The sequence below is a fragment of the Hydra vulgaris genome, chromosome 12 (assembly GCF_038396675.1).
Source record: "Hydra vulgaris chromosome 12, alternate assembly HydraT2T_AEP".
NCBI lineage: Eukaryota > Metazoa > Cnidaria > Hydrozoa > Anthoathecata > Hydridae > Hydra > Hydra vulgaris.
This window is the reverse complement of record NC_088931.1, coordinates 51,338,908-51,350,923: the sequence shown is the minus strand read 5'-3', so window position 1 is coordinate 51,350,923 and position 12,016 is coordinate 51,338,908. Positions and strand designations below refer to the sequence as shown.

General features: G+C 26.7%; 1 protein-coding gene across 4 annotated transcripts in view; it reads right to left on the bottom strand.

Annotated features, from left to right (window-relative positions):
• LOC105849170 (uncharacterized) overlaps positions 1-12,016 on the bottom strand; it is a 209,399-nt gene that overhangs the window by 134,217 nt on the left and 63,166 nt on the right. For all 4 annotated transcript variants that reach the window (XR_010642513.1, XM_065813632.1, XM_065813633.1 and 1 more), the window contains 2 exons: positions 9,510-10,043; positions 4,610-4,779 (listed from right to left, as the gene is read on the bottom strand). Coding sequence is in view for 3 of the 4 variants with exons in the window: in XM_065813632.1 (XP_065669704.1) it covers positions 4,610-4,779; positions 9,510-10,043 (704 nt within the window). In the remaining variant the exon portion in view is untranslated. The remainder of the gene's footprint in view (positions 1-4,609; positions 4,780-9,509; positions 10,044-12,016) is intronic.

Here is a 12,016-nt window from a genome sequence, read left to right as displayed (position 1 = left end):
GAAAGATAAATACCAGGTTGTATAATTATTTTTTTAAATAAGTTTTTTCTGTTTTTTTTTTCTTTGGTTGTTTCATAAGATTTTTTAAAACTTTGAGATTCAGAGGTAAAATTTCTTTTCATGTTTCCTGTTAGTAATTAATAACACTCTGTAATTGTCAGTATACTCAGTAAGTAAAATGTCTTTGTATTTGAGGCAATTTTTTTGTCACGGTTTAAAAATTGATTGCTATTTTTTTAAAGAATCGTCAAAAAACAGTATTATTTTGTTACATCATTTTATTAATAATTTAAGTTAATACTTTATAAATAATTTTATATAAATAATTGTACTACTTCAAATATGTTAAAATCGATATACATCAACTGACTTAAATAGAAATTGGTGCGTTCAAGTGTTCATACATTAAATATATATTTTGGTTAAAACAGACAAAAGTCTGTTACATTTTTTGAAACTTTTTATTAATTTTTGTGAAAATGATAATTTTTTGCAATACACAGCAGAAATCACTAATACATATTTGTTATATTAGTATGTTGAGTTACCCGATTTAAAAAAAAACAATAATATGAACAAATAAATAAACAATGAAAAAAAAAATACCAGTATAAGCATATATACACATAGACATATATTTTAGCCAGTATTTTAAACACCTGTGGTATCCTTTACCTAGGACAACAACCATAATCTAACTTGCATAGTTGACCATCATTCCTATACGTGTTGGAAACATGTACTGAAAAATTTTCAGATTTTTTTTTTAAACAATGTAGGTTTGGCAGACGCATGCTCTTAGAATATATTTTTGTTGCATTAAATGATAGCGTTTAAAAGATTTTTGAATTTTTAATGTGTCACGGATTTTTGATAATATAAATATTAAACAGTGGCAGTCTTTTAAGAAGATATTTGTTAAGAAAAGTATGAAGATGTTATTTAAAACACTGAACTTTTTATTTTTATATGCAAATGTATGTTTTAATATGGATATTTTAATAGTATAATTTTTATCATTAAATAAATTCTATTATAAATTTATTAACCAAATATTAAACTAACTATTTGTAAAGCCCATTTAAAAATTTAAAAGAAAAAAAGAAAATTTGTATTTTTTAATATTATGAACTTGACATTACCAAGAGCAATTATATGAATCTGACAGATTTATATCAAGTAGAGCTTGTAAGTTTTATTTACTAGTAGTTTGGTAATTATGTATTAAAATGCAGGTATTTTAGAAAACAAACAATAACTTTTAAACTAAATACTGATAAGCTTTATTGTGCCTTAGATACATGTGGAGAGGTTAGGGCTATTGCTCTTAACATTTCTAGAGCCTTTGATAAAGTTTGGTATCTGGTCTTCTCCATTCAGTGTATCTGGTAACATCTTTAGGATTATTGAATCCTTCTTTACCAATTGTAGTATAAAAGTTACCCTCGATGGACAGCACTCTTCTTCATATCCTGTAACATCAGGGGTTCCTCAAGGTTCAATGTTTGGCCCTATACTCTTTTTAATTTACATTAATGATCTGCCAGACATTCTCACATCAAATTTTTCGCTGATGATATTACCATTTATTCTTGTCATGATAAGAAGTCAACACTCTCTGATTGCTTGGAGGGGGCATTGGAGCTTGAAAGGATCTCACTTCTGCTACAGCATGAGGCTCACAGTGGCTGGTGAACTTTAATTCAGATAAAACTCAATTTTTTTTAGCTGATTGTTCTCGCAATAATTTAGATCATCCTATATTTATAAACAGTAATGTACTCGATAAGTCAACTATGCTTTGTCTTATATGATTAACTCTTAATTCCAATCTTTCTTGGAAACCATATATCAAATCCATTGCAAAATTAGCATCTGCTAAGGTCATCTTAAGGCACATCTTTATTGTGCTTGCCAATTTCTTACTCCAGATTTTATTCTTTATCTCTATAGATCTCAACTCTGTCCTTGTATTCAACTATTTTCACATCGCTGTAATGTTACTTCTCTTGCCAGCATGTCTTATGCCATCTAATAAAATTCATTCTCGTGTTACTTCTCATTCAATTAAGTCTCATCCTTTTACTGTGACTCTTAACTTTTTCACCTCAAAATTTCATTTTAAAAAAAACTAACAAATGAAATTATAGAAGGTAAAAATAGCAGCAGTCATTCACGCTCCTATAGTCAGTTATTTTGATTTAAATCCACCATAAACAGCATTATTCAACTCAACCAATAGGACTGTCACAAAATATTTTTGTTCTGATTAGTTAACATAAGTTGCTGACAAATTAGAAAATTCTTATGATTTGCATTAGGCTGAGTATTGGCAAAAAACATCTTTTATCAAACAAAAGTTTGTAAAAAAATTATGGTCAATTTCTTTTTTTTTTAATCTATTGATATTTCTTTACTTTTGAAACTAATCTTATTAAAAATGCTAATAATTTGTATCTGAAAACCTTTCTATGAGAAATGACAAGAATGTAAAGAGCAATGTTAAAAGACTGACAACTGGTGATTCTACACTGTTTAAGTTTAACCAAACATTGAATTCAACAATAGAAAACATTGAGTTATTGACTTAATAATGTTATTGGTAAAAAATTATATAACTTATTATACTTTAATTTACAGTATTTTAAAATAAAAAGGTCAATTAATATAAATCACAATACCTAATTTCTTAAAAAATAAGTTTTATAAGTTCGAAACAAAATCCTGATTTTTTTTAAACAATTTGAACTAGTAACTTTAACATTTGAGTCTGGACATTTAGTAAAAAATAAAAAATACTCAAAAGTATTTTTTATTTTTTATTTTTAGTTTCTTTAGCTAAATTTCTTTAGCAAATGAAGTTAACCCAAACAATCAAAAAATTAAAGTAAATATTGAAAAGTCTTTGAAAGAAAATTTTGATAAAAAAAGCCAGCTTGTAAAAAAATTTAAACAGAGCTCTAAATTAAAGCAAGATTACCAATAAGACAAGATTCTTGCAACATTAACAAGAAGAAGCAGTGAGGATATCAGTTTAAAGTCTCTTAATAAAGAGTTTGTTTTAGATTCAATAAGAAAAACATAGTACAAAATTAAAGACTATTTCAGCATTAAAAAACCATGTGTGTTGTTTGCTGTAAAGTTTAATTGAACACCTTAAATGATAACACTATTGTAAAGAAAATATAGTAACGCAAATATGTATTTAATTTTACCATCCTTATCTTTATTGTCTAAAAGTTAGAGTTTATTTTGACTTGTAAAATATTTTTTAAGTAAAAATTGGGCCTACATGGATCTGGATCAACCACTATATCATTATATATAGAGAGTCTTGAATTATTTTAAGAATATATATGCCAAATTAAAAATAAGAAGGCTGAGTTCTAAATTAGTATCACAGATAACAAATAGGTCTAATGAAATTTGAAGAAGTTAAGAAACAAACTACATCTAATTACATTGTCAGCTAACAGAGTTTATAATACTAAATATAACCAGTGGGTGGACATTCATTATTTTTTATTCTTACAATTATCTTTATCAATTTCATTTCTAAAACTAAATGCCATCCTATATTTTTATAATACTAATTATAACCAGTAGGTGGACATTCATTATTTTTTATTCTTACAATTATGTTAATCAATTTCATATTTCTAAAACTAATATCCATCCTATATATTTGGATATGAGTGAACTGCTTTCTGCATATGACTGAAATATGAACTATGTAACAACAAACATATGCTGAAGAAACTTGTTCCAGTAAAATGTTGCAGTAATTTATTCAAGTAATTTGTTGCAAAGTAATGTGTTCTCGCAATTTAAAAGACTGTTCGGAATGATAATAACTCATAGGATTTTTGATATTTTACAGGAACTACTTAAACAATTTTAATAATTTTTTTACTGTAAAGCTTTTAGAAACATCACATTCAGCTGATCACAATTTAACATTTAGATCACATTTAAACAAACACAAAAAACATACCTTGTTACAAAAACTCTATTAAAAACTACGCTGCACACTAACCTTGTTATCCCACTATGCATAAAAATAAGTTGAGTGCTACACTTCCAGTGGTGAATTTGAACTTTAAATCTCTTGATTGCAAGCTGAGCGCATTAGTTTATATATTACCAATTTGTAAACTAGTGCAACCAAATAATATAAATATGGTTATCTGCAAGGCATCAACTTTTGGCTTTAAGTTTTTTAAAATACAAGGTTTATTTTAAAATGCAAAAAATGTATTTCAAAAAACTAAAGTCCAAACTTTTTGTTTTAGTCAATAAAAGCTAAACAGGTCATTTGTTATAAAAAAAAAACATAACAACATGCTTTGCCAGTATAATATATAGAATTTAGAAAAAAAGATTTTCAGAAACAATTCAAACATTTTTACACAATATTTACATATATCAATCTTTTTTTAAAATTTAAAAAAATATAATAAATTATCTTTAATACTAAAACTTATTATGGAAATTAAATATTATTTAAAAAACATACTACATTGTTAGCATTAATTTTATAAAAAATAACACTACTGTGTTCATTATGATCAAAAATTAGTAAAATATTTTCATAGATTTAAAAAATTACCTCAGCAAGAAAGTGATATCCACTGGAATCATAAGAAAATAGTGCATAAGTTTTTTTTATTAACTCTTTATTTTGAAACTGTATTCCAGTAATATAATAACTGTCATCGAATGCATATACGATGGAGTTTACTGTTGTAACATGTGATGATAAATTTTCATTTCCAATTACTACATCATAAAAATAGTTAAAAAAAAAATAACTTAATGAAACTGATTTTACACTATTGGATTTACTGAAAAATAAAAGCTAACTTTATCAAGATTAATATATATAATATCATAAAATACAAAATATACTTAAAGGTTTTTTTTGTAGTTGTTAAAATATAAACGTATTTTTTGAGATAATACAATGTATTATAGTTGAAATATCATTTTTCCATAAATTTATTAAGAAAGACTAAATCAAAAATTTTCAAAGTTTAGAAAATCAAAAAAATTTGTATATAGAATATGTATACGCTTTTTAGAATGGTATCATCTTTTTTAAGTTTAAAGCATATTCAACTTATATTCCACCTTATATGTAGCATCAAAGTTGATATGAATTTCAAATAATGTGTCATAAAAGTTTGAATGCCAGGTAGTTTTGGAATAATCCAAGTTTATTGCTAAATATGCTTAAAGGGTAAATGATAAGCTTATTTATTATAATTTATGCTAGATGTAAAGTTTATGTACAATAATGTACTGTGATTTATTAATTATAATGCAATGTGATTATATTATATCTTACTCAGCTTAACACAGTAGTAATTTCGTAATATAATATGGTTTATACTGTTACATGCTGTTATGCAAATTAAAAATAATTACAAGTATTTTTTAATGGAATACTTATAGGCAATAAAATTAGTTGAGCTAAAAGACATAAAATTGAAGAAATATCAAAATATAGACAGATAAAATTTCATAAAATAGAAACATGTGCCAACAAAGTTATAGAGAGGTATGGTACAAATAAATATAAAGTTGTGCCTATAGACAGACCATTGTGTACATGCCAACTTAGCACGACATAAGTTTGTTAGGTAATAAGTTATATAAATATAAGGTTTAAAATTTAGAGTTCACTTCTTTGAACTATTGTTTTAAATAAATAATACTACTTTCTAAGCTGAAAAACTTTTTCTCAGTCGTTCTAAACTTCATTCTGAAGTTTGCTTTTATTGTTTGTTCATGTAATTTTGTTATTAAAAGTAAAACTGTTTGAAGGATAATTACATTATTTAGATAAAGTTTTTATTTTAAGATTTATTGAGTGTAAAATACACACACAACATATTCAATGTATGTATTCAATAAAGATTTTAAACAGACTATTTTATTTTTTAGCAGCTAATGAAAAACATTTAAAATCAAAAGATGCATTTCTTTTTTTTAAATTATTTATAACACAATCAATCATTCACTAATTTATAAGACTTTTGATAATTTATTATCGTCAATATAGTTAGTCAAGTTGAGATAATGAATAAAACTTTATATGTTTGATAATTAAAATTTTTTTAGAAATTTACTGCATGATAAATATTGTATTAAATATTGCATTAAAATTAAAGAAATATTGTATAAGTATTAAAAACCAAATCTTTTCTACGTTATGTGAAAACAACTTTATTAATTTTCTTTAATGAAACTTACATTTTTAATTTATAGCCATCAGATGACTAAAGTTAGCTAAGAAAATAAACGCTAACAAGCTTAGGAAATAACGATGTCATTATCCATAATGGCAGAAAAAGTAACAAAGTATTTGCAATATTTTTATACAAAAGTTGATTTAGACATTTTTGATAAAGAACTAAGTAGAAACTATATCTTAAAGATATAAAGTTTAATCTGTGGGCAATTATATATCAAAATACTTTTGTTGAAAATATTATTCAATCTGACCTGGCAGGTAATTTATTTTTTGGAGTATAATAGTTAAAAAAAATATTATGATAAAATTAATAACAAAAAACACTAACAATTGCAATAATACTTTAAAAAACTTTTATAAAAATCTGAGACATGTCATAGAGCAAAATAGCTTTTTACAGCAGTGCAGTGTACTGAGGTGCATCACAGAAAGAAAATTTTCTTTCCTTTTTAGCGTGGAAAGAAAAGGAGTTGGAGTTTGAGTAACTTCTCTTCTCTTCACTATTCATACTGACAGAAGATTTCAAATTACTTTCATTATCTTTGCTATTTAACATTTTTCATGAAAAAGTCATTATATTCCTCATCATAAAGTTTTGAATCTAAATTCAAAACTTTATCATGAGGAATATAATGACTTTTTCATGAAGCCATTTCAGAAAATTTTATGTATTTATAGCTAAAACTAATCATTATGTAACAATTTTCAAATAAAAAAGAGAAAACTTTGTTTGTTATGAAATTTTATAAAAATAAGTTGTTAAACATGAGTGAATGAAATTCTCAGCTACCTCCTGGAAAAAGTTTTATTATTACTTGTTCTAACATTTCCATATTTTATCATTCCTTTCACATATTGATTTGTATTTTTATGTAGTACATTGAAATACCTCAACAACCCTTAAAACAATTCAACTGATCATGCCATATCTTATTGAATCTTTTAAGTTATGTTTTGAAACATGACATTTTTGGAGATTTCAGTCATTTATGTAAATAATTATTTCAGTCATTTATGTAAATAAGTTATCAAACATTTTCATCAAACATTCTTTATTTTTAAATGGTATAACTTTAGGACCAAACTTATTTTAAATATATGAACATATGGTATTAAAGGTTAGATCAAGATTAAGATCATCTTATTGACTTTAATGATCATCATACTGAATGTCTACAACCATCACACTAAATTTATTACTGACTTAGCTGACTCTGATGCTCAAAAGTATTTTTGTTCTCAATCTCTCACCCAGATAGTTAACTTGATGGCTCTACTTAGATCCTAGCTTCAGCGTTATTTCTGTTTGATCTCTATTAGGTAGTTCAAATCATGCTATTATTTCATTAAATCCTTGTACTTTCTTTTAAATAGATTATGCTATAGTTTCACTAAACCCTTGTACTTCTTTTTCAACAGATCATACTATGATTTCACTAAAACCTCATACTTCATCTACAACAGATTAATTCTATTATTGCACTTCTTGTTACTATCTTCAAATTGAATGAGATTCCTGGAAACTTTTTACTCTCTGTTGAAAACTCTGCCCCAGATAATCTTTAGGATTCAGGCAGGTATAGATATTTTTAATAATTCAAGTCGATTTCAAACCAAGCATCACTGTATCACCTGATTTTCTTCTTTTTTGCAGTTGCTATTTCTAACCGTAATCAATTTTTCTTTTTTTCTTCATCTTTTTAACAAAAATAACGCCCTGGAGAACAAGGTCTTTTTTAGCTTTGCAAAAAATTGATGTGAAAAGGTTCCTAGTATGATCTCTTTTAGGTAGTTCAGATCATGTTTTATATGCATAAAGATTCAGTATGACACAATGTTATTATCTGTATGATAAAAATTCATCATCTGTATTACACAAAGCCATTATCTGTATGACACAAAGTCATCATTTGTATAACACAAGGTCATCATTTGTATGACACAAGGTCATTATCTGTATGACACAAGGTCCATTATTCTCAGATTAATAAATACCATATATTTCCTTGCAAACTAAGTTCAAGACACCTAGAAACTAGAGACTTATTATTTCTAGATTCTTGGTTCTAGAGACTTTTTGAAAATCTTAACAATATCATTATTAAAGGTAAGTCTAGCATGCCATCTCTGAGTGGTTATAATATCAGATCTATCTACATGGATCTGATCTTATTAAATCTCTCAAGAATAAGACAGTACTATTTGTAAAGAACATCTTCTCCAATTTATCTCTTGAATCTAACAACCACACACGACTCAAAAATGTTATTTTAAAGAAACAAGCTAGTCCATAGTTAGAAATCCCTATTACTCCTGCTTCTGTTGCTTAAGTTGTTTGCAACTAAAACTCTTTTACAACACGAAGTCCAGATAATATTCCATTCTTACAAAGGTGTTCTTCAAAAGACAACATTCCATTTTTACAAAGGTATTTTTTAAAAGATAACATTCAATTCTTCGGAAATCTTTTCATTACTCTTGAAATTGAGCTTAATTAAACCTATTTTTTCCTACCTGCTGAAAAATGTCAACTGCACCAATTTTTAAAAACTCTGGAGATTGCTGAAACCCCACTAACTGTTGACTAACTGTTGCCTAGTTTTTTAACTATTATTAGCAAAGCGTTGAAACCTTTAATTAAAAAACATCTAATATAGTATCTTAAGTCTGATAATCTCTGACAATTAATTTAGATTTCAATCTCCTTGTTCTACTGCTGACTTGATAACCATCGTAACAAAGTTCTAATAGCTTTATTATCTCTGCCCTTCCATCTAATCTAGATCATCTATACTAATGATGTTCCATTAAATCTTACTTCTAAAGCTTTATTTTTAATGACACAACTATATATTTAAATCTTAACAAAAAGTCATGACTTTTAATTGCTTAGAATAAACAGCTATTAGTAAATCTGATCTTTCTTCTGTGACAGCTTGGGGCTTGCATAGCATGGTGAACCCAAACAAAACTAATAACAATAAGACTGGTTTAACCTGAAATTCATCTAATTTTTACTGTAATGTATTGCTCTTAGTGATATTATACAGATAATAGTTTTAATTAGCATCATTAGCACGATGTTGATTATTAACCTACAGGCAACACCATATATTTTTAATATTCAGTTTAACATATTAAAATTACTATTTTATTTATTGTGTTGTTGTGTCTGTGAAAGTTAAAAACATAATAAAATAATTATATTTAACTTTTATTTAAAAAAAAAAAAATTACAAAAATAAATAGTGACCTTTTGTTCTATATGATATAGCCAATTTAAATCCATTTCTATTGAAGTCAAAATTGTTACCACTTGCTCGAATATTAGGTATTATGACAATACCTATATGTTTTACCAATCCAAAATATTTATTTGAAACTTTGTTATAGAGGTTCAACAAATCAAGACTATTATAGCTTTTTGCATTAGATCCATTAAACAGAAATGTTATATAATCTTCATTTGAGAGATATAAAGCTGTATTTGTAAATAACTGGGTCATGAAATTATACTCAAATGTTTTATGTTGAGACACTAACAAATAGGCTTGTGCTGAAAAGTCTTTGGAGTTTGACCCTGACCCTTGATATGAACCAATGGAAAACTGAAAACTTAAAACTGCTGCATTTGATGGCAGATTGACATCATTGAATAAGAAGAATGTTGTATATAGTTGTCCAAAATGTATTAGTTCAGGCTCAAGAAAATTTTTATCATTGCTATCTATATAAAAAGCTCTTGTAGGACGAAAATTGAGTTCAACATTATGAGATGAAAATGGAACTAAAAAAAAAAAAAAACTAAGAACAATTATTGTTCTTAGTTTTTTATAATATATATTTTCAATAAATATTATAAAAATATATATTATAAAAAGTTTTTTAAAATAAATATTGAAAAAATAATAACAAATTTTAAGTTTACAAAATAAAGAACTAAAATTAGGGTTTATATCTTTAATTTAGATGTACAAAAAAATAAATACTGTAAAATGTATATACATATAGCCATGTTCTACCTACAAGACATACTCCTATTTTATACAAAAAATCATAAAAAGACAATAAAAAGATAATGTCATGTAAAAACTATTTTGATAATTTAAAGATTCAGGGTTAAGGTTAGAGTCAGACTTAGATTAGAAACATCTATTCTATTTAATTTTTACATCTTTATTTATTTTTTATGAGTTAGGATTAAAATAATTGGATGTATTTTATTTAGTGAAACATTTTTGAATAGTTAGTTTCAAAGGATTTTTTCAAGTTTTTTTCATAATAATTAGGCTTAACTGTAATAGCTTTGATCTGGTCAAATATAATGGGGCACTACTTGTAATGTTCTGTTGCTAGAGAAGCATGCCAATTGCCTTTTAATATTGTTTGTTCAATGCGCAGTACTTATGTTCAAAATTATCTTCTTTCATATTTTGATATAAATTCCACTACATGAATATTCAAGCTTGTAAATATTAAAACTCTTATTAATTTGGACATATTGTTGCAGAGAACTGATATAAAGAAGGTAGAATTCTAACAAAAAATCAGTTCAGGTTCAGGATCATCACTGGTAACATGAAATCTAGTACTACCTCCCTATCTGCTCCATTGTAGGACTAGCTTTTTTAAACAAAAGCTTATAAAAGTTAAGTCTTACTAAAAATACCCCTACTATTAAGTTTTTACTTGTGCCTCCTTCTTAGTGGCTATGCAACTCTTTCTGTTATCTCCTGAGTGTAGAGAAACTGAATTTAATGGTCTTTTAAGAAAACTACCACAGAGTTCAAATTAGTGTTAATAAGCAACACTGAAACAACTCCATAGCTTCTTTATTAGGGTGCCACGCAATACCTATGATTGAGTGAAATTCTCTAATAACTTAAAACATGACTAAAGTAGTTTTTTTTATATTTTTTTATTCACCTCCCCAAGGCCGAGAAGGCCACTACAGATGAGGAGGATACTTGTGGTTATAACCCTCTCTCAACTCTTTAACTCCGAAACACGAACCTTGAAAAACAAGGCCGATGCGCGGAGAAACAAGTTGAGCGCGGTACTACCAGGGACGTGGCAGGAATTGAACTCGGAACCTCTTGCTTATGAAGCGAGCGCTCTACCACTACACCACTACCGCATATAAGTTGAAATTGTTAAACATAAAAAACCATTACCACCACCGAAATGTTTTAATCTATCAATTACAAGCATTTGTGGTCTTCGAAGTAACTTTTCACCAGCTGAATCTTACCTCTTGCACAACACACCAGACTTATGTGGTCTTTATGAGACTAACTTGAATTGGGTTATTTTATCATCGGATCACAGTGTTGATAGCTACTATCCTTTGACTCGCAAAGACTTAATAGTCATATGCCTGGCCTAACCATATACTTGTGTATTAATACACCTATATGTCATGAAATCAAGTTTAAATCCTCTGACCACTTTTTCATGTGCTTCTGTTTAGTACCTCTCCACTCAATCACTTTTCTCTTTGTTTTTTATTGAGCCCTTTTCCTTTATCCCTCAATATTGTAGTCAATACATTGTTCAGATAGTACGGCTTCAAAGTAGTTTCAGGCAAAGTCTTTAGACTTGAATAACTAGAAACTTTTAAAATAAAAGTTAAACTTCAAGTGCTTAACTTTCATTTTGAAAAACATGTGCATTACTTTAAAAAAAAGTGGCAAAAATTATACTTGATATATTGCAGGGTATTTGCATTCATTAAAAACATCTAAAAACACAAATCAGATT